At 35.8% G+C, this 24,326-nt stretch overlaps 1 protein-coding gene and 1 pseudogene across 31 annotated transcripts in view; one reads left to right on the top strand and one right to left on the bottom strand.

The window, feature by feature from the left end:
* Positions 1–24,326, top strand: part of Eif4g3 (eukaryotic translation initiation factor 4 gamma 3) — a 283,893-nt gene that overhangs the window by 72,982 nt on the left and 186,585 nt on the right. For all 31 annotated transcript variants that reach the window (XM_078025501.1, XM_078025499.1, XM_078025498.1 and 28 more), the window contains exon 2: positions 1,334–1,409. In XM_078025501.1, the coding sequence (XP_077881627.1) occupies positions 1,334–1,409 (76 nt within the window). The remainder of the gene's footprint in view (positions 1–1,333; positions 1,410–24,326) is intronic.
* Positions 20,507–21,274, bottom strand: LOC120890960 (methylosome subunit pICln pseudogene; annotated as a pseudogene).

Here is a 24,326-nt window from a genome sequence, read left to right as displayed (position 1 = left end):
ACCGCCCCGGCTGCATTTTATTTGAAGGAAAAGAATCTTATTTTGGATTTATGACATTAAGAGTCTTATTTTTGAGATTAAAAATCATTGAGAATAGCCTCAGTTTTGTTGGCACCATTGGATTTATTGTCATTCTGTAAAAAAAAAAAAAAAAATTTAAACCACACAAATAATTTGTATCCAGTTTAGAAGAACAAATATATTAGCCCATCACCCAGGGGTAATTGTTATTGATCTTTTGTTTGTCAATTTTTTTTTCTTGTGATGCTAGAGATTGAACCTGGAGGCACTCAACCCACTGAACTACATTCTTACTATCTTTGTAAATTTTATTTTGAGATAGGGTCTCATTAAGTTGCTGTGTATGGCCTTGAAATTGCAATTCTCCTGCCTCAGCATGCTGAGTCAGTCACTGGGATTTCAGGTGTGCACCCTTTTTTTTTTTTTTTTTTAAAGAGAGAGTGAGAGAGAGAGGGACAGAGAGAGAGAATTTTAACATTTATTTATTCTTAGTTCTTGGCGGACACAACATCTTTGTTGGTATGTGGTGCTGCTGAGGATCGAACCCGGGCCGCACGCATGCTAGGCGAGCGCGCTACCGCTTGAGCCACATCCCCAGCCCCCTGGGTGTGCACCCTTGTGACCACCAGATTGGTTGTCATTGTTGAAGAGGCCTGGAATTCACAAGCATTTTCTATTCCAAAATATCACCATACCAGGCAGAAGAGTTTTAAAGTTGAATAAAATGATAGTCTTTTGTTTTGAAGTTGAATAAAATGATAGTCCTTTGTCTTTAAACAGAAGGTCTGTTGATGTGCTAAAATATTTTAATCTATATAATGTCTGTGAGACTGTTTTTGAAAATGGGGACTTGGTGGAGTGCTGTGGGCAAAACCAGAAGGAATGAATTGTGTGTTCTATTCCTGTGATGTAAGCAGAACAGACTGGGCCTTTGTCATCAATTTTCACTTGATGAGTTAGTGTTATCTTCCTGAATATATTCTGGTTATCCTTCTCTAGTCTTTTTCCATAGTAAGTATAGGTATTGCAGTCTTATCATGGACTTAAAGTTTGGAAAAGTTTTATAATTGTTATTTGTTTTGAGTTTCCATGGAATGTATATAATAGGAACCACTTTTGAAGAGATTGGAATAATCACATTAGCAAAGTTGAATTACTTTATTTTCTAGTTTCTGTGGAGGAAAAAGTATATGACTGCACTAATTGAGTAAAAAAATGCTTGGTTTTAGGCAGAATTTTATGGTGGTGATTTTTCTCTTACTGCTAGTGCAGTTCATTTTTGAGTTCTCTTATCCTTAACTCACCTTTCTAGAATTCCTAGAGGACCTGTGCCACAGCCTCTTGAGGACCGAATCTTCACTCCTACTGTCTCAGCAGTCTACAGCACGGTGAGTGTCTCAAGTTTGTCTTATTGTATGTCTGTTTTTGCACTGGAACACTTGGCATTACAGGATGTGTTTGGTTGTTTGATATATGACAAGAGTTATGTGAAAGGTTCAATAAACTCTGAATAGAACAAGATATATATGATACAATAAGATTTTTAGGTCCAAGAAGTGTATACCTGCACCTTTTTTTCTTTCCATAAATGTTAAGCTTTTGCTTTGTATTATGATTCTTTCCGTACACTTTTTTGAATTTTTCTAATCTTTATTTTATTTATTTATTTCTATGTGGTGCTGAGGATTGAACCCAGTGCCTCACATGTGCTAGACAATGCTCTACTGTGGAGCCACAACCCCAGCCCCATTTTTAAATTTTTTCTTAAATAATTTTTCTTTTGCTCTTTTGTTTGTTTTTGTACTAAGGATTCTACTCAAGGGCACTCCACCACTGAGTCATATTCCCAGCCCTATTGTGTATTTCATTTAGAGATAGGGTCTCGATGATTTCCTCAGCACCTCACTTTTTGCTGAGGCTGGCTTTGAACTTTCGATCCTCCTGCCTCAGGCTCCTGAGCTGCTGGGATTACAACGCCAGGCTTTTTTGCTTTTTTTTTAATGGATAAAACACCTCATTTTATTTATTTATTTTTGTGTGGTACTGAGGATTGAACTCGGGGCCTCACATGTGCTAGGTGAATGCTATACTGTTGAGCCACAACCCCAGCCCCATTTTTTTGCTCTTTTTAACTTTTTTTTTCCCCTTGTACCTTTCCCCTTCCTGGTTGCATATAAAATATGCAGGAAGATTGGAAAAGTGAATAGTAGAGGAAATTTAATTTTTTTATATCAAATGATTCATTCAGATTAACAGGTGAAGGTATATTTAAAAGAGGATGAAGGTAATAAAATTAGAAGCACATTTTAAATGCTTTATAGTGAATCTCAGGAAATTGAAAGGATTACGAGAGTTAAACCTATCATTTTCAATATTTAAATTCCAGCTTTGTGTGATAGTGTACCACTATATGCCCAGCTAATAGGGAGGCTAAGGCAGGAGGATCACAGGTTTGAGGCCAGTTTCTGCAATATAGTGAGACTTTGTCTCGTAATTTTTAAAAAAGGGCTGGAGATGTACGTAGATGGTAAAACACATAGTACTGAAAAACACTTTTAATTTTTTAAAAATATATAATTTTAGTTATAGGTGGACATGATACCTTTATTTTATTTATTTATGTGGTGCTGAGGATCGAATCCAGTGCCTCATGCATGCTAGGCGAGCACTCTTCCACTGAAGCCTAGCCCCAGCCCTGAAAAACACTTCTAAAGATTTCAGTTCTACATGCCATGTAATATTATGTGCTAATAAGCAAACTTATAGTCTGGTAGGGGTGATGAGTCCTTAAGTAATTATGATCTCAAGTGACAATATAGAGCAGTGATTTTTATATGTTTGAGCTATGAATCACTTTTAGAATCTAAAAACATTTGCAGTCTTTAAAGTACTGGGACAGGGAAACATCATGTTTGTCAGACATATTTCTTTAAAAAAATATATTTTTAATACTATAAAAGTATACCTTCATTATTGGAAGTATTTTTAAAATTATAAAAAGTTACAGAAAGAATATGAAAAAATTCTTGTAATCCTGAATGATTTTTAGAGACAACTACTATAATCATCTTGTTTTGGATGTAGTTTCATGTCTTTTTTTCTGTACTATAGGCTGAAGAGTAAGATGTTCTATCCTAATTGGTGACTTTATATTAGCTTATCCTGTATTGTTTCTTAAATACTAAATGGTTACAATTATTATAAGAATTTAGTCATGCTTTTTTGGTCATGTTTCTAGAGCTTTTATTGTGTATACTTAAAATGTGCTGGAGTTTTGTTTTTATGAGATAGACAGTAATAAACAGACACCCTTCCCCCCACACTACTGTTGACTTGTATGCTAAAAAATGCGGCAGGATAGAGGAATACAAAATGACCGAGCAATGGCTCCTAGGGAAAGTCTTTTTGAAAAGGCATTTAAGAGTTGGGTATGGTGGTGCACACCTATAATCCTGTCCTGCCTTCCTCCCCACAAAATAGGGCTGGGAATGTAGCTAAGTGGTAGCGCAGTTATGGATTCACTCCCCAGTACTACCCCCACCCAAATAAATAAAACACAACATTTCAGACTTGAGGTGTAGGGGCTGGGGTTGTGGCACAGCAATAGAGTGTTCACCTACCACATGCCTTGTGTTCGATCTTCAGCACCACATACAAATAAATAAATAAAGGCATTGTGTCCAACTACAACTTAAAAAAAAAATGACTTGAGGTGTAGCTCAATGGTAGAGTGCTTCTCTGGCATGTCTGAGGGTCCTGGGTTCAATCCCTGTCCCCGTCCCCCGAGTAACTAACCAAACTCTGAAAAGAAGGCATTTAAGCAGAAACCTTAGAACACTTCTAGAGAAATTATTTATAAGAGAAGGAACATTAAAGAAGAGGCCCAGAAATGGCAGTGGGCCTACTCTAGTCTTGGGAATACATGGGTGCCAGTGTGCTGAATTGGAGAGGTTGGGTTGGTCTTGGTCATGTATGTGCTGTAGACCATGATGTAGGTTTGCGATTTTAGTCCAGTTGTGATGGAAAGTCAGTGGAGGATTAAGAGCAACAGATCTGAGTTACTGGAGCTACCCCATGGAGAGTGACTGTGATGAGGGCAGGTGGTGGTGACATGGAAGCATAGGGCTTAAAGCATTACATTGTTTCCAGTATTTGCTGTTATGGAATAACTTTGAATTTAAAGCATTTTCTGTGTTTTGGGTGATTTTTTAAAAAATAACTTTTAGAAATATGATTATTGGCTTAAAGAATAAGTATGTTATTAAGATTCCTCATAAATAAGGACATGTATAATTCTGTAAATTTACTATTTTGGTGAGAAGATTATCAAAATTCTTCGAGTGGTAGGACAGTGCTTGGTGCACAATTTACATGAAATATTTGAATCTTAAAGTTTTCAAATTAGTTAATTTAATGATACTGGGGATTGAACCTGGGGTGGGGACGTCTCACATGCCAGATAAGTGCTCTGCCCTGAGTTACATCCTTACCACTTTTTAAATTTTGAGGATCTTTTTTTTAAAAAAACATTTTTTTTTTAAGTTGTTGATGGACTTTTATTTTATTCAGTGCTGAGAATCAAACCCATGCTAGGCAAGTGCTCTATCACTAAGCCACAACCCCAACCTGATGCACTTACTTTTTTTCACTCCACAACTTTTGATATTTATCCACTTGGTGCTTTTGTTAATGATTTGTCCCTTTAGGTTGATGGGTAATATTCTATTATGTGAAGATGCTACAACTTTATTTGTTAACTTTTGAAGGACATTTGGGTTATTACCTGTTTGGGGCTATTACAAATAAATTTGTTGTGAACATATGTGAGCAGATATTTATGTGGTCATATACTTTCATTTTTCTTTAAAAAATTTTTTTTATTAGTTACACATGGCAATACAATGATCTTGACATATCATACATTTGAATCAAATGGGGTATAATTTCTCATTTTTCTGAGTGTACAGGTTACAGAATCACATTGGTTTTACAGTCACGTATATACATACAGCAATACAAGTGTCTATTTTATTCTGCTGCCCTTCCTATCCCCTCTTCCCCCACTCCCCGCATCACTTCTCTCTACCCAGTGTAATGTGACACACTTTTTTTCCCCCTCACATCATCATACATGTATGACTCAAAATGGGATAGGGAGGAAGAGCATAAGATTACCATTAAATAGGGAAGAGAGGTGGGAGGATCTTTTTTTTTTTTTTTTTTTTTAAATATTTTCTTTTGGGCTGGGGATGTGACTCAAGCTGTAGCGCACTCGCCTGGCATGCGCGGGGCACTGGGTTCGATCCTCAGCACCACATTAAAATAAATAAATAAGTGAATAAATAAATAAATAAATAAATATGTTGTGTCCACCAAAAACTAAAAAATAAATATTAAAAAATTCTCTCTCTCAAAAAAATTTCTTTTTGTTGTTGTTTATAGACCTTTTATTTTTTTTTCAAAAATTTATCTATATGCAGTGCTGAGAATTGAACCTAGTGCCTCATACATGCCACTTGCTACTGCTTAGCCCCAGCCCCAGCCCCAGCCCCAGCCCAGTTTTGAGGATCTTGCTAAATTGCCAGGGCTGCCTTCAGATTTGGTGATCCTTATGCGTCAGCACTCCAAGTAATTGGGATTTGCAGGTGTGTCCCACCATGCCTGCATGGATTTAGTTTTGCAGTTAGTTTTTCAGTTGGACTTTGGCTGTTTATAGTGACTATCATATGTGCAATAAAAATTAAGTCTCTTTTTTCACTTTTGCAGTGTTGAACACATTAGATAAGAAAATACGTGCCTGGGTGCTTTGAATTCCTATGTGTCCCTTGTCTCAGCCTCAGAATTATGTATTGGTCATTATTCCTCTAGTGTCTAGTTTATTAGCATTATTGCTGTGTTATACAATGAAGGCTAACCCTCAACTCACCTTTTATTGCCTTGGCATATGGCACCCATGGGTCACGTACATGGAGTTGGTTAAATTCCTTGAAAAGGAAGTCTTTAAAAAGTACATAAGATTTTGATTTTTTTTAATGTCTGTTATTCTGTCATTTAGACTTCAAGTCTGATATCAGTCATCTTTGATAGCTTTTCTGCTGATAATCAGAGAAGCATCAAAAGTTTAACTTGAGCATTTGGAATTCCTTTCATGATACACGCCTGGTTATTTTGCATTTACTTTATTTTAACTTAGTATATATAAATTTGTCCTTGAGATATTTATCAGGGATGAGAGAGAAGCTTATTTCATTATATGTGAGTTGTAATGTAAAGAAAAAAGAATCAAGGAAATATTTTTAAAAGTCTAGTAAAAGCAGCATCCATAATGGTATAGAAGAATTGGAAAAATTGGAGAGGCATAAGCTAATTTGAAATATAGTAACTGTTAACTTTTTTATTTTCACCCTTTTGTATTGAACTATGTAATTTTGCCATGTTGTATAGTTTTTCTTAATTTATTTTATTTAAAGAATTAGATTTTGACTATTATTATTAATATAATTGTGGAGATAAACTTAATGAAATAATGATTTTTACATAGGGATTGGAAGTCTGTATTCTGGGAGATTGGAAGGATTGCAATATTAACTCATTATGAAAAATATCCTTGTAAATTATTTAAATTATTCTTTTATAAACAAATTAGTCTTTTTTTTTTTTTTGGTTTCCCTCACCTTTATTTATTTATTTAAAAAATATTTTTATGTTTTAGTTTTCGGTGGACACAACATCTTTGTTTGTATGTGGTGCTGAGGATCGAACCCAGGCCACACGCACGCCAGGCGAGCGTGCTACCGCTTGAGCCACATCACCAGCCCCTCCAAGTGTTTTTTAAATACCAAGTTTAGTATTTAGTATACCAAGAAGGTAGTAGAGGACGTAGTGGATATTTATGGAACCTTTGGTGGAGTGTCAGGATTCTAGTGGATTTAAGAGGTTAGCATGTTTCTTACCTTAGATCGTTAATTTACTGTGGCTACTAAATCAACCTAAAGTGAATTCTCAATTTTTTTAAATCATGAATTTTATTGGTATTAAAAATTAAGTGGGCTGGGGTTGTGGCTCAGCGGTAAAGTGCTCTCCTAGCACGTGCGAGGCACTGGGTTTGATCCTCAGTACCACATAAAAATAAATAAAATATGAAATAGGGCTGGGGATGTGGCTCAGTGGTCAAGTGCCCCTGAGTTCAATCCCTGGTATCAAAACAAAACAAAACAAACAAAAAAACCCACTAAAACCCCCAAAACAAACAAAACCAAAAAAGCATTCTACTGTCATGTATAACTAATTATCACTAATTTAAAAAAATTTCAAATAAGTCCACCTTTAAATATTGATGGTTAGGTCACATGTAGTGGTGCATGCCTGTAGTCCCAGTGGCTCATGAGGCTGAGGCAGGAGGATCTCTAAGTTGAAAGCTAGCCTCAGCAATTTAGTGAGTCCCCAAGCATCTTAGTGAGACTCTTGTCTCGAAATAAAAAAATAAAAGGTGCTGAGTATGTAAATCAAGGGTTAAGCACCCCTAGGTTCAGGTTTAATCCCCAATACTAAAAAAAAAAAAAAAAAAAAAAAAAAGTTAAAGAATGCAGTTATATCACATTGAAGTGTTAGAAGAATGAAGTAGGTAGGTATATATATGACTTGGACTGATCTCTGATATGTTCATAAATGATTGTCATGGAGTAATTATTGTGTCACTGTATTTATTTATGAAATAATTATTTGTAAATATAAAAAAGATTTGAAAGAATATATATCATTTTACAGGGCGGGGGGTAAAGGGTGTTAGATCCAGGAACACTATACCACTGAGCTACATCTGTTGTCCTTTTAATGTTTTATTTTGAGACAAAGCCTTAGTAAGTTGCTGAAGGTGGCCTAGAATTTATGATTTTTCCATTTCATTCCTGTGTTAACTAGGATTACAGGTGTGTATCAGTGTCCCCAGTAAATCAAACTATTTTTTTCGTTTATATTAACTGTAGCTACATCCCTAGTTTTCCCTCTTTTTAAAAAGTATTTTTAGTCATAGATGGACACAATCCCTTCATTTTATTTATCTATTTATTTATTTATTTTTGTGTGGTTCTCAGTGCTCTACCACTGAGCCACGATCCCTGCCCCCATCCCTACCCCTTTTTGTTTTTTATTTTGAATTAGGGTCTTGTTAAATTGCCTAAATTGGTCTTGCTCCTTCCACCCTCCTGCCTTGGACTTGACTCTGGAGTGGGAGTTGCTGGCATGTGCCAGTTTACCTGCTTTCAGACTATTAACGGTATTATCCCATTAGGAATAGAATGAAGTGGAATTACTACTTTAACTCCCCGTTTTAATAATAATAAATATATTTACATATTATTTTAGCAATTAAAAATCAAAAGTAAGCTTTAAAGTTATTTTTCTTCCTCACCTTTAGTGCTAGTGATCTGATTAGTAATTCTGTCCTGATTAAATCAGTAGATTCACAGTAGCCTTAAAATATTCCCTAAGGCCCCAAATAATATTACATTAGTAGTAATAAATTGTGACCTTCAATTTTTCCATTGTTTCCTGTATTATTGTTATCAAACTTCCATTATGATAGTCACATCTAAGCCTTGTATTAAATTCATTTTGGATTGAATTTTCAAAAGTTTTTAATGTATCCAAGATTATATTTACATCATTTCCTTATTTCTGGTTTTCCTTTTTATTTCTTTAGAAAATTAAAAATAAATAAATAAAATAAATCTCATTCTTACCCTCTTCAGTTAAACCTCTCACTCAGCACTTTTAAATATTTTTATGGAGTTCAGATGCTGTTGCTTGCTGCTATTTGTTTTTTTCTTAGTTAAAAAATCTTGTTAATTAGACCCAATCTTTATTCTAGCATGCCTTTCTTTCTTATTGAATAACAGGTTTGCCTATCTGTTGTGGTAATCTGAAAAGTATTTGAAGTTACTTTTCTATGTCCTTGTAAATGTACAGCAACCAAAAAAGTCTTTGGCCTCATGGAGTCTGGTGTTAAATCTTTAGCCAAAACATTGGAGATGTGGCAAAGTTATTAAAGATGTCGAGGTAAATAATTCAGTAATAGGTTATTGGATGATATATATTTGCAGGATTTTGTGTCAGATGAAAAAGAGAAGAAAATAGTGAAAACTATGATTGTTGAAGTCTTTTAAGAGTTCTCAATTTACCAGGCAAGATGGTGGTGCATCATTTTAAGTACATGTGGGAAAGTAAGGAGGTGACATTAATGACTATATAAATTGCAACCAATATCTGTAAATAAATTGTAAATAACATTTATTGGTAGAGTTCCCATGAATTCTCATTAGGCAGAAGTACTTGGAAGAGGCTTGGATATGACTCAGTGTGGTGAAGAGTATGTGCCTAGAATGTGCAAAGCCCTAGGGTGTGATTCCAAGCACAGTCTCCTCTCCCCACCCCCAACAAAAAAAGAACTTTTCTTATTGAGGAACAGGTTTGCCTATCTGGTGTGGTAATCTGAAAAGTATTTGAGTTTTTTTTTGAATAGTATTTATAACTGTTCTTCCATGTTTTTTCTTTCTCTTTTTTCTTTGGGTACAGGGATTGAACTCAGGGTCACTTGACTATGGAGTCATATCCCCAGCCCTTTTTTGTATTTTATTTAGAGACATGACCTCATTGAGTTGTTTAGCACCTTGTTTTTGCTGAGGCTGGCTTTGAATTCCCAATCCTCCTGCCTCAGCTCCCCGAACTGCTGGGATTATAGGCTTGTGAACTTTTTAATTGTTTTATTTTTTGGGGATTGAACCCAAGGCCTTGCAAATTCTAGGTAAACCCTCTATCACCAAGCTGCAGTTTCAGCCCCTTGAAGTAACTTTGGGAAAATCATTCATTCAACTGCAATTCAGTTGTACAGCATTCATTAAAATTTCTGAATTTTGAATTTTGTTTCTGTTCATCTTTTACGCTGATTAATGACATTTATGAAAGTTGGGATTCCTTGTTAATATTCAGTGTAGATTTGCTCCTTAAATGTTAAGTCAGGTATCTAATTAAAATGTTATTTGGTATGTATTTATTTGATTTTTTTTCTCCTTCAAAAGAAGGATTAACTTTGAAGATAAAAAAGGGAATAGGGTAACACTGGGGTTGGCTCAGTGTAGAGTGCTTGCTTAGCATGAAACAAACGTATTATGTCCAACTACATCTAAAAAATGAATATTAAAAAAAGGAATATGCTATTGTGAAATGTCAATTATTAATGGGTTTTGAATTTTTCAGATGAAAACAGTAGAAATAATAATCAAGTTCCTTTTGGAGAATTTTGGAAACATTTTTTACATTATAGAATATTACATTCATACTCATTTAATAAATTATTACATGTATCATATAAACAAAACTGATAATGGATTGGTTTAAGCCAAAATTGGTTAAAGGGTATTGGACTAATTTCGTGACAAAGTTGTAATATTTTTAGGAAAAAAGTAATGAAGATCATTTTTACCTCGAGGCATACATTTATTATTGTCATGAAGTTGGTGGCATAAACAGAGAGATCATTTTTAGCTGTAACCTTTGATAGACACAGGCATATTTACTGCTTTACAAAATTCCCTTTTATTTTATCATGCACGTCTGTTCACCAATGATGCCTGGACAAGTGATTGTGAGGGTTACCAATTCTGTTCATAGTACATTTTAAATGTTGTTCCATGGTGGTTTATTTGCCCTACATCATGTATTGATATTTAGTTGGTAGTTTAGTAGAAAGGTATTCAATTTCTTTAGCTGTTACTAACCCCAAAGATCCTTGGGTTTTCTGTCATTTTTTTTTTTAAGATTTATAAATCAGCAGTTTAATTTTTTGCTTTGCTCAATAAACATTTGTTTAGTAACTTAAAAAAATTCAGACAAATTAATTAAAAACATTTGTCAAGTATCTCAAACTTGTTCAAAGGAAGAGACTTTGAAAGACCAAAGAGTTTTTTTTTTTAATTGATAGAGGTATTTATTGTGTGGGTGTTCAAATATGTACAACAAATCCTGGCAATATGTACAATTGTAATGCACCAATAAAAACTCTGTGTAAAATAAAAAGGTATTTATGGAAAAGAAAAGGAAAGAGGCTTAATATTGATGTTTGACTAAAGGTACCTAGATTCTGATGGCTGTTTTGTGTATGGGTGTGCTTTTTGGAAGAAAAGTCATTACAGTCTATCTGAAATTGATCATGCATTTTATCAGGACTGCTAATTATTTTTTTAGAGCAAGCTTAGGCAGTGAATGTCTTGCAGTTCTTCTCCATGTGGAGCAACATTGTGAAACACAGTCAGGAGACACGGTGTTGAGAAATTTATCTCAGGGAAGGTGAGATTTGCCTAGAGTTTCTAAGGATGAATAGAGATGTGCAGGTGAAAAAGATACATATGTTTGTGAAGTTTGATAAATACTGGAAAATTTAGAACATAGCAAAATATTGGTTGTTGAATTTTGAAGTCCACCATGATGTTATAAACAGGAATTAAATAAACAACAGCTTCAAATTGGAATGTTGGTAGTGGCTGGAAGTTGTACCTAACTGCAATACAGCAAATGTGGATGCAGAAAAGTATATGCACTAAGAGCTTTATTGACATTCCATAAACCTTAAATATATTTTTCCATAAAATTTGATGTTCATATTGCTGAATTTGTGTGATCATGAAAATCTTTAGATTACATTTAGTGTACAGTATATTGTATAACTATTTTGATGTCCATTTAAAATAATTATACAATGAAAATAACTTTATTTAACAAGATTAAATCCCCAGGGATTTTAAAGTTTTGCTATTACCCTAGCAATGGCACTGCAGGTTGATGTTTTTTTTTTTTTTTTGGTACTGAGGATTGAATCTGAGATACTTTGAGCTACCTCTCCAGCCTCCCCTGTTGACCTTTTTGAGACAGAATCTTGCATTGTTTTCTGAGCTGGCTTTGAACTTGTGATCCTCCTGCCTTAGCCTCCTGAGTTGCAGTGTCCCTTGTAGCAATAATACAGCTAGCAGTATGCATGTTCAGTAGTCTGCCTTCTGCTATTTTGGGTTAACTCAGTGGACTAAAGCATGCAGACACAACATGCTAGGATTGCTAAACCTGTCACTATTATGTTAATGTTAGCGTTTGTTAAACTTTAGTAGTCAGTATTATCTGGTATACTGTGTGAAACTATGTACATATTGCTGGGACCTCACACAAAACAGATGTCAGAGAGGCCTACGGATTTGCACTTTAAACCTGTTCCCAGGTGGTGGTGATGCCTCTGATCTCAGAACCCATCTTTTGAACCACTGCTTTAGGATTAGCAGAGACTTTACTGTCTCCTATACAATCTGCATAAATGAAAACCAGAGGAGGAATTATTTCAATCCAAAACTGTTCTTTAGTTATATGCTTAATATTAGAATTTTAAATCAATAGTTTAAATATTTGTAAAAAGATTGAATACAATAGCTACTATTTTTGAAAAAAATTACGGATGGATACATATTTTATTTTTTTTATGTGGTACTGAGACTCAAACCCAGTGCCTCACACATGCTAGGAAAGCGCTCCACCAGTGAGCCACAACTCCAGCCCTAAATAGCTACCTTTTTTGACTTTTTATGGAGCAGGCATTGCAAACCATGCTTTAACGTGTTAAATAAACTTGCATGATAGTCTTTTAGTTTTCTCTTTTACAGAAGAAACTAAGTTCAAATACTTTGCTTATATACTTTCTTTGTACAGGAGCCAAAATTCAAACCCAGTTCTCTTGACTCTTAAGACTGAGTTTCTTGGGTGTGTTCCTTATTTTAAGTTTTTGTTTGGAAAATGATGATCTGTGACTCAGTCTCAGATTAGGGACATACATCACATGTCTTATGTGAGTTGGACTATTAAATATATTGTGGTTTTGATAACTGAATTTATGCTTTCTTATATTTGAATACTAGGCTCAGAGTTCTAACCATGGAATGAAAAAGAATTCACTTACTTTGAGTAAGTCACATAACTGGTTTATTGTAGCTGAATGAAGAGCAGTGGAAAAATAAGTAGACCCTATATTTTAAAGAAATTAAGTTGTAAGATGGGAAATGACTAGTACCATTACAGCTATTAAATATATACCAACAATCTTCCAACTCTGTGACAATGGAATTTTGAACATGTAAAAGAGAATGTGCTCTATTAAAAAGCCATCACCCATCACAAAGCTCTCAAATGTTTCTCTTCAGGACAATGGATAGCCTATGAAAAGGTCCTTAAAAAAGTAGCAGATTAATTTCTTCTGGTCATATAGAATATTACTGTTTGTTATGGGTAATTTTACTGAGTGGTTTGGGCTTAGTTAGGGTTGATAATCCTTACTACTCTCCAGTTTTTTCTTTAAAGTAGTTATCCTTAATTGATCAAGATTTTGTTATTGAACTGGGGAAGATCATTAGAATTTTAATTCAATTCTCTAGGCTACCATTCACAATAAAAGAAATAAAATCTGGTTGCTATCTTGGCCTCTTTTCTGTACTATAAGGCAGCTCTGGCTACCTGAGGTATTCCTCAGTTGATAAGCTTAGTAAGGTTTACACCCACATAGTGATATCATAGTGAGATTTTCTTGAGTTAATAACAGTATAATACTTATATGTCTGAGTGGCCACTTGTCTGCAAGTACTGTAATAAGTACTTATTATGTCTTATTCTCTGCCTTAAGGATTGAAAGGAGACACAGAGTGAGACTCAGTGCTGCCTGCTTTGTGTGGCTTTGTGTGGCTTTGGGAGCGCCAGAGGATTATAGTACCAGCTTGTCTTCCTCAGCTCCATCTTTGGCTTAAGAAGGATTTTATAAGCTAATCTGGAAAACTAATCACCAAGTTTAATAGTTTGTTCACTATAAAATTAATATGTGCTTGTTAGAAACCAAGAGAAAAGTATGACAGAAAAAAACTGGTTTGTGATCTTGCTAACGAAAGGCTCATGCCACCTTTTTGACATGTTCTTTGCAGTAGTTTTGCTGTAAAAGCTATCAGAGTACTAAAAATTCTCACCCTGTTTGCTTTACTTAAATTTATGCCATAAAGTAACTTCTTATTGTAAAAAATGTTTTTTCCTAAATATATGTTTTGGGGATGTAGTTATTTGTTTTCCCAATGGGTTATGTGTTTTTACTATTAAAATATAAGATTCAAATGGCTGATTTATAGCTTTAAATTTTTTTCTGATTGAATAATATTAAGTAACAAAAATAATTCCAAAAATTGTAAAATAATGAAAAGCACCCTTTATCTTATTTTTTAGAGAAACACCTATTCTTTAGATTGAATTATTCCATGTTTCATATTTTTTATAGACATATAAATTGCACACACATAGCTTAACAAAATTCATACTTAAAATACTGATTATATGTTGCATTTTATCTTAATGCATCATATTTATTTATTTATTTTTAAAAATTTTTAATTTGTAGATAGACACAATATCTTTATTTTTTTTTGTTTATTTATGTGGTGCTGAGGATTGAACCCAGTGCCTCCTGCATGCAGAGGCAAGTACTGAACCACTGAGCTACTACCCCAGCCCTGAACACATGATATTTATATTGTTCTGTATCAGTGTACAATTGTACATCATTTTATCGGACCTTGAATGTGTCATTAAATTCAGGACTACATCATTCTATGATTTTTGGTTATATTGGGAAGAAAGCCACTTTCAGGGTAGAAACGTTTTTAAGCAACTGCTCCTTTTATACTATGATTTATATAACTAGTCATATGTCGGTGGATATTTGAGTTATTTCTATCTTCTTGCTTTTATACATGATGCTGTGATGAATGTGCTTGCCTATAGATCTTTATTATCTAGATAATTTCTTTCTGATTATCTTTAAATAGCTTTAGCATTTGCCCATCTGTTTAATGAAAATGTTCAGAACATGGCATGTACATGCTTTTAATAAAAGCATATAAATATATATGGATTTCTGATGAAAAGAAACAAGTCCCCATCTATTCTTTTTTTTTTTTTTAAGAATGATTTTTTTTTAAGTAGTTGATGGAACCTTATTTTATTTATTTATATATGGTGCTGAGATTTGAAGACAGGGCCTCTCATATGCCAGGCATCCCTCTACCACTGAGCCACACCCCCAGCCCCTCCTGGTCTGTTGTTTACACCCATCCACTTTCAAACATTTTTGTTTTTATTTCCTCTTCTATTAACTCTGTATCTCTAAGCAGTAGGAGATTTCTCCTATTTTTTTAATTTTTATTTATCATTATCCATTGGCTTTTACTTTGACAAATGGTATTTTAGTTTTTTTCTTTCTTTCTAATAATCCTCTATTTGCCCACGTCCTTCCAACAGAGTCAGGTTATTTTTATTCCTCCTTAACAACTAATTAAGTGAACTTTGGGAACATGGAGTTTGGGTAATTGATGAAAATCACATTCTAAAGTGAATTAGAAAAGAGTTGTTTTCTTTCTAAATTCTGTTTCTTCCTTAACTCTTGCCTTTTCACTCTTTAGTCCTCCTCCCCCACCCTCCATGTTTTTTTTTTTTTTTTGTAAAAGAGAATTTATATTGAAGAAAAATGATAATCTCCATGCATCTTTTCCCTTGGGATCCTCCAGAACACCCACGCAGCCTCTAGATGAAGCTGACTAAGCATGAGGAACACTATTTCTCTATTTAATCTAAATGTAGAGTTTTAAGTATGATATCAATTTTATCTCTTGGGATTTTCTCCTATGTACTGGATGAACCTGAATGAGTACAGAAAATTTGGTTGTAAAGAACATGAGTGTACCTTTTAGAAATTTTGCTCATTTCCTTAAAGAATCTTTATCAGAGGATATTTCTTTACACAGTAAGTCCTTTAGTCACTAGCATATGTGTGTGTGTGTGTGTGTGTATGTGTGTGTGTGTGTATATATATATATATATGCTTGAATATATATGTGTATATGTACACACTTATATAATTTTTATAGTTTTTTTGGTAGTGCTAGGAGTTAAACCTGAGGACTTGTGCACACTCTACCACTCAGCTATATTCCTAACCCCTTTTGTTATATTTTTACTTAATTTGTTTTTTGATGAAATGGGTCCATGATCAGCTCTTACATTTACTGTACTTTTTTTTTGTTTGTTTGCATTACTAGTGAGTGAACCTATAGGTGCTCTACCCCTGAGCCACATCCCTGGTCCTGATAATTTGTTTTTGTGGGCATATCAACAACAAAACAGATTTGAGGAATTAGAGAGCTTGTTATTTCAAGTGATAAAACTCATTTACACCCCTGTCCTCCCACCTGATTGAACTCAGGTGAACTTTATTAATAAGCTACATCCACAGCCCTTTCTATTTTTTGAAACCGGATCTAGCTAAGTTGCAGAGGTTGTCTTTGAACTTGGGGATCCTTCTGCCAAAGCTTCCCAAGTTTCTAACATGTACCACCACACCAAGCCACCTATTTATTCTTTTTTTTTTTAAGAGAGCGAGAGAATTTTTTTTTAATATTTATTTTTCAGTTGTTGGCGGACACAACATTTTCATTTTTATTTTATGTGGTGCTGAGGATCGAACCCAGTGCCTCGAACATGTCAGGCAAGCGCGTTACTGCTTGAGCCACATCCCCAGCCCCCACCTATTTATTCTTAATTAACACATTCATATTCTAGAAATAATTATTGATCTTGTATACATACAGTATAAATTCATGTACTTGTACTCCATGCTTATCAATGCATATTATATTTAAATATAATTTCGATAATGTTTCATTGTGGGTAGAAGTATTTATTGGTAAATTACACCATATTTTCTCCTGGTGTAATGTATTTGCAGGTAGACATCATAAGTCCTCTCTGACATTCTTTTTTTAAAAAAATTTCTTTATTTTTTACATGGTTCAAACCCAGTGCCTAATGTGCTTTATAACTGAGCTACAGCCCCAGCCCTTTGATGTTCTTGATTAAAGTCATTACTGTTTTTGAAATTGGTCTTTTCAAATTTAAACACTAATGAAAACCATCTTCTTACTACCCAGTTTGCTTCTCCAATTCTAGCCTCTGTGTACAGCTCTCTCCTATCTTTGCTAAGATATAATTAAAATATCTGCCAGAGTACAGTGGTACACACATGTAACCCCAGTGACTCTGGAGGCTGAGGCAGGAGGATGGCAAGTTTGATGCCAGCCTCAGCAACTTAGTGCTATCCCATCGTTAAATAAAAATAATAAAAAGAACTGGGGGCGTAGTTCAGTGGTTAAGTGCTCTTGTGTTCAATCTCCATTAATGTACAGAACAAAAACATACATTTTACTCATTTAAATAAATGTATAATTAAGTAGATTTTAGTATATTTATAGTTGTATAGACAATCAACAGCACAGCTATTTTTAGGACATTTTCATTATCCCCAAAAGAAACCTTACATTCCTTGGTCCATCACAGTTCCACCCACAGTGGACAACCAGTTGGTCTGCTTTGTTTGTTTTCTTCAAATGATTTTCTTTCTTTTTTTTTTTTTTTTTTAAATATTTATGTTTTAGTCATAAGTGGACACAGTGTCTTTATTTTACTTAATGTGGTGCTGAGGATCGAACCCAGGGTCTCATATGTGCTAGGCAAGCACTGAACCACAACCCCACCCCATCAGATGGCTTTCTTACAAGCAATATGTGATTTTTCCACAGCCTGTCTACAGTCTCTTGAACCAGTCTTTTTTTTTTTTTTTTTTCACTTTATTCTCTTCTCAGCCATTACTTTTCAGGATTCTGTCCTTAATTCTTGGTTGGAACTGAACTGTTCTCAAGTTGTATCTCAGATGCCACCAAACTTTTCCAGATTCTCAGACTTACTTCCTTCTGGCTTGTTGCTGTACTTTAAATATACATCCTATATGATTTTTCACATAGTTTATTTTTTTATTCACCTGTGACTTCCTTTCTATTGAGACCTCCTCAAGGACAAAGACATTATCTTTGTTACTCTAGGGCTTAATATAGTGCCTAATAGAGCATTGGTGCACACTAAATATTGACTGATGCAGGGCATGTGGACTGAGGAGTCACATTGAGTGAACAGTGTTCCTCCTGGCTTTTATTCTGTGCTAACATCAACAGAGTCATTAGCTTAAAAACATTCCTTTTGGTCTTCTCTATGATATGAAGTCAGTGTTGATATTGGAACTGCTGAAATTTGGTTGATGATCTTTTTTTTTTCTTGGTACTGGGGATTGAACTCGGACACTCAACCACACATCCCCGCCCTATTTTGTATTTTTATTTAGAGACAGGGTGTCACTGAGTTTCTTAGTGCCTCGCTTTTGCTGAGCCTGGCTTTGAACTCATGATCCCAGCTGTGTTGAAAATCTTTTAGTCATCTCATGTCTTTTGGAATTGTGAGGTTTTGATTTTAGTTTCAGACATTACTGATTTATTCTCTGTCAGTCTTTGAGAAAGAAACCCTTTGAAGAAGCATATGAGCACAACCTGGAGTAAGCAGTTAATATAGACCAAATGGATTTCAGTACTGGTGTTTGCCTTTTCTCTCTCATTTATAATTTTCAAACTTTTTCATGTTTTCATTTGTTAGTCATGGCACTTAGATCAGATGCTATCTAGAACTTTGATAATGAACCTACCTCTAGATTGCTTTCTCTAGCCTTGACCCCTTAAGCTTAAATTCATAGATTGAATAGGCTACTTTTTGTTTCCATTTGGATATCTAATTAGCATTTAAACCTCTACTCTTGAGTACTGGCCTCTTAAATCTCTTCTCCCTGCCACCCTCTGTATCTTCCATCTAGAAAATGAATATTTCAAGCCATGCTCTTAAAAACTGTCCCCGATTTTCATTAAGCTGTCACTCTCAAACGTACTACATAACTTGTTTTTTCTGTTATGCTTTTCCTCAGCTAGAATGCCAACTCCACGAAGACAGGGATGTGCCTTTAAGTCCCTTTTGTATCCTATGAACCTCGAGCAATGCCTGGCATAAAGTTGGTTCTCAGTAAATAAAGTCCAAGTGTTAACCATCAGTCCTTATTGCTTTCTGTTTTACCCTGTCAGTGAAACGGTAGCAATTACTCTTGGCTTTACCTCCAAATTAAAATTCTTATAATCCAAATTAGTGCATTTTTTTCCTTTTTAATTTTTTTTGTTGTTGGTAGACCTTTTTTTTTTTTTAAATTTATATGTGGTGCTGAGAATTGAACCTGGTGCCTTACATATGCTAGGCAAGTGCGCTGCTGCTGAGCATTTACTTTCATCCTTTTTATTACTACTGTTTGAAGCCATCATAAGTTATGGCTAAAGTTATCTCTGTGGCTTTTTAACTCACGTCTCTGCTTCCATTCTTAGATTGTTCAGTTAACCAACATAATCCTTGGAAAATATCAGATCTAGTCATGCTACTGATTAAAATTTTCATTTGATTCTTACTGGGGGGGGCGGGAATTCCAAAGTCTTTGCTTTGTCTATGAAGCCCTTAAGTAATCTGCCATCTCTTTTCAGCCTCCTGAAGTACTGACTTCCCTTTCACTGCAATAACTTGAGTCAAGTGGATTTCCATCCCTTGACCTTATTAAGACCTCAGGGATGGTCTAGCTTTGTAGCTCATTGGTAGATTAGTTGCTTAGCATATTTGAGGCCCTGGGTTCCACCCCAGGGCCTCAAAAACAAAAACTTCAGAGTCTTTTACTTGCCACTTTTCCCCCCAATGGTGTATTAATTTTTTATTGCCACCTAATAAATCTCTGTAAACTTTTTTTTTTATAGAAAATGTAGATTTATTTGTTATGCTATTACAAAGACAAAACAATTATCATTAGAAGTACTTGGAGGACTTTCATTTCAGTTCACTGTTCTGTTACAGAAAACTAACCTAAGATGGTGGAAATTAAATGATATAACCTAAGAGGCTATACAGGGTAGACTGGTAAAACAGGGCAGAAGGAGCAGAAGGTAGCTAGAAACACTCTTGTCAGTGGCAGGATCTGTAGCTAGGATATTTCCCAGGAGGCTACTACAGAGGCCTGAATTAATTAATTTGGCCCCCAAATCAGTAAAAGACTCTTGACTCTGTGGAGAATAACAAAGGCTGATCACTCTGAGATATTTGCCTTTTCTTCCCACACTCCAAGCTCCTGAGCATGTTTATCACAGGTCTGCTACCGTACAGATGATTCATACAGCAAAGGCAGGAATTATAGACTTACTCATAGGGTACTTAGCACAAAGTTTTGGAGTAAATGATAAACTACAAGTACCCCCTTGGATGAATTAATTCACCTTTAATAAAGTTTGTAGTTCCTTCTGCTGGTGACAACTTGCTGTCTCAGGATAGTCTGTCTTGAGAAAGAACTGGTTTAAATGTTGAGTTTTGGAGAAGGAAAGACTTTCATCAAGCCCACTCCAAAGTGGAAGAGGCACCAAGTTCTCTCCTAGTTATAAGCAGAACTTTTAAGCAACATAAATTATTTTCAGAGATCAACATCTGCATCCTCAGCAACTGTTGGTGTGGTGTCTATCTTCATGCCATCTTCATAATCTCTTACTGAATCTTCCGTGCCGACCCCAGCCATGTTACACTGGCTGCTCACAAACTGAGAAAGTATTCCTTCTAGTCTCTCCAGTGTGGCTTGCCCTTCTGCTGTTAAATGGGATAATCCTTCTTCATAGGTGTAAAATGTAGGAATACCTCCCTGCCTTTGTTCATGTGCTTCCACATCATATTCTTCTCCATCATAATCATCTGAGTCTTCATCCTCAGGATCTGGATGCAAAGCCTAGCATTCACAAATTGCAGTGAACCTCACCTCCAATGCTGATTTATCACTAGGCACAAATCAAAATTCAGTAATAGGTTCAACATCATCATCACTATCTTCCTCCTCTTCTTCAGCAAGAGATTCTTTTGATTATTCTCCAAATTTGCCATTCACCATAACATACAAATGCTCTCGAGGATAAGCATTTAGGTCTCTGGAGACTGAATGTAAACTAATGGTGGGATATTCCAGTGAGAATCCTAATCCAGAACCATCTAACCAAGACAGGCGGCTCTCTGCGATGTAAAGAGCGCCAATACCAAGGCCCTTTCCTTTCCATTCAGCACAGCCTCTGTATCTGGCTGCTGTTGCTGAAGCCCCTCATCCTGCCCCAGTGGCGGGAAACTCTTTAGGAAGCTCATCGTACCTGGGAGCATGGAAACAGATTCTCAGAAAGCTAAGACACAGCAATACCCGCTCGCTGCAGCACGCCCTGGAAGCGGTGGCAAGCACCCCCAAATCTCCATAAACTTAACCGTTTAAAACATTATTATTTCTGTGGGTCTGGGCACTGCTTAGCAGAATTTTCTCTTCAGAATCTCATTAGGCTGAAATGAAGATTTGGCAAGGGTATAATCTTATTTTAGGCTTTGGTTCACTTTCGTAGTCACTAAGGTTGATTGAAGAATTTATTTCTTTGTGGTTGTAGTACTTAGCTCCCCTACTGCCTTGCTGGCTCTTGGGTAGAAGTTGCTCTCAGCTTCTAGAGGCTGCCATCGTATCCTTAGAGTGTGGACCTTTTACAGTACAGCATTCTGCCTAGTCTTAGAGGTCTAGAGGAGAACGTTGTCTGTGATGACCCAGTCTGTCTTTGGAGAGTTCATCTGATAAATTCAGGCCCACCCAGATAATATCTCTTAATTACTTCAAAGAGAAATGATTAATTTCCTAGGCACCAGAGTGATATCTTCAGGGAAATTATTCTGGGTGTATTACTTAGGGAACATTGAGAGCCATCTTAGAATTGTTTATAGCAGTTCCTTGTCTCATCCCCAAGGATTCACTTATGGTATACTCTTTGTTACCTTTTTTATAGCTACCCAGTTTTGGAGGGCAGGTTTTTTCTTCACTTTTGCTAATGAGTAAGGCAGTTACATTAACAAATGAAAAAACAGCTAATGTATTTCTGGTTTCTATTGGCTAGTTACTAAATATGAAAAGAAAAGCAGCCCTTTTGATTGAATCTGGTGCCGAGTCCTTAATAGAACTTGCATGGCATCTGTTTGCTTGAATATTAATTTATTATTTGAATCGCATGAATTTTTCTTTTTTTTTTTAAAAAAAAAGATCAAAAAATACTTGACTATCTGGAATTTCATGAAATTGAACCTAATAAGCATAGCTAAGAGTAGGAAAAGGAGGAAGGCATTTTCTTTCTTTTCTGGCAGATAACTTCAGAATAGTGATAATAATGTTCAAGAGAACTCGAAAAATGTAATAATACTAAATTAAATGTCCTTTTAGCTATTGTAGTGTTCCTTGTAGTTGAGTAAACAGATTTTCTTTATTTTTCGGTATTTATAGATTTTGAGAAATAAATTCTCTCAAGGAGGAATTAGGAAGTTATGAAAATCTAATGAGAGTGAAAACTCATTCTACTGCTTGATCAGCATGAAATGTTGAGTTTCAGACACTGGGTGCTGCAGGAATCAAACGTGGCCTGGAAGTACATGGGCAAGGCGCCTTGACTTCTACCAGGAGGGTGGATGGTCCTCCTGTTTCTATTCCTAGCAAGCGGTTCCCCTTGCTTATGACAGCAGCAGCTCGAGGTTACAGTATTCGGGATTGGCTAATTTTAAAGTTGGGGGAGCGAAGGGCTATAGTTAAAATGGCTACACTTAAGGCTAAATATCATATTCTGAAAATGGACCACTGAACTTTCTCTTTCTCACAGTTGAAATTAGCCAAGTAAAAACTTTGGGATCTTTCCAGTCTTCCCCAAATGAATTTGGTCATTTCCATGTGGGTGTTGCAGCTGTTGGGATGTTTTTAGATGACCTCACTAAATAAACTTCACTTTGAGGAAAAAAAAATAAGCAATGACTTCTCAGACATAAACCATGTGCTTTTTAGTTTTACATGAGCCATTTATTGATAAGAAAAAAATCATTTTACTTGATAGTATCCTGGAGTTTATCATTTTAGTAAAGATTTAATTACTGTTTTTCTCAAATACTTTTTTTTGGGGTGGCGGGCAGGTACTTAGGGCTTGAACCCAGGGATGCTTAAGCACCGAAACATATTTTGAGAAAGGGTTTCGCTAAGTTGCATAGGGCTTTGCTAAATTGCTGAGGCTGGTATTGAATTTGTGATCTTCCTGCCTCAGCCTCCCTAGTTGCTGGGATTACAGCTGTGCCCCACTGCTCCTGGCTTAAGTACTATTTTTTTGTTGTTGTTAGATATATAATGAATAGGTAATAAAACACTGTGACAGGTACGGTGGTACATGACTAATTCCTGCAACACTGGAGGTTGAGGCAAGAGGATAGCAAGTTCAAGATCAGCCTCAGTAAAATAACTAGAACCTAAACAATTTAGAGTGGGGCTGGAGTTGTGGCTCAGTGGTAGAGCACTTGCCTAGAATGCGTGAGGCACTGGGTTCGATTCTCAGCACCACATATAAATAAATAAAATAAAAGTCCATTAACAACTGAAAAAAAGGGGCTGGGGATGTGGCTCAAGCGGTAGCACGATTGCCTGGCATGCGTGCGGCCCGGGTTCGATACTTAGCACCACATACAAACAAAGATGTTGTGTCCGCCGAGAACTAAGAAAAAATAAATAAATATTAAAAAAAACTAAAAAAATATTAAAACAAACAATATAGAGATACCCTGTCTCAAAATAAAAATTTCAAAAAGGTCTGGGGATGTAGCTCAGTGATAAAGCACCCCTGGGTTCAATCCCTGCCGGGTTTCTGTTCTCGTGACTAAAAGGCTCAGGGGTCACTCCAGATAAACTGGACAAACTGGGCTGCATGAAATAACCACACAAGAGACACAAATACCTTTTTGTTTGGGGTTGCTGTGACCTTAAGGGTCCTCTGACCTTAAGAGTCCCCAGAAAGAGAGTGAGAGCACCTGCTGACCCCTTTTATTGAGAAGTTATTTAAATGAGGCAAGGGGTCAGGTCTCAGGGGCTGAGTCTATCTTCATGATGTCCACTGTCAGCAGGTTGACTGACACCTGGGTAGGCTACACCCAAGGGCACAGTAAGAGAAGGGGACACACACAAGGCACTTCCATGGAAGATTCTATCCTAAACAGGACAAGGAGCTATATTACAAAGCAACAGGTGAGCATAGCTTCACCCATGAGGCTGTAGCAAGACACACCCATGTCCGATCCTCGAACCCAAGAAGGGTGGGGAAAGCTCTGCCACATCTCTGCGACTGAGTGCCTCAGACCCAGCTGGGGAGTGTGACCCAAGTCAGGTGCAAGGTTGGTCTCCCACAAATCCCCACTACCAAATA

The sequence above is a fragment of the Ictidomys tridecemlineatus genome, chromosome 11 (genome assembly GCF_052094955.1).
Source record: "Ictidomys tridecemlineatus isolate mIctTri1 chromosome 11, mIctTri1.hap1, whole genome shotgun sequence".
Classification (NCBI taxonomy): Eukaryota; Metazoa; Chordata; class Mammalia; order Rodentia; family Sciuridae; genus Ictidomys; species Ictidomys tridecemlineatus.
This window is presented reverse-complemented; position numbering and strand designations above follow the sequence as displayed.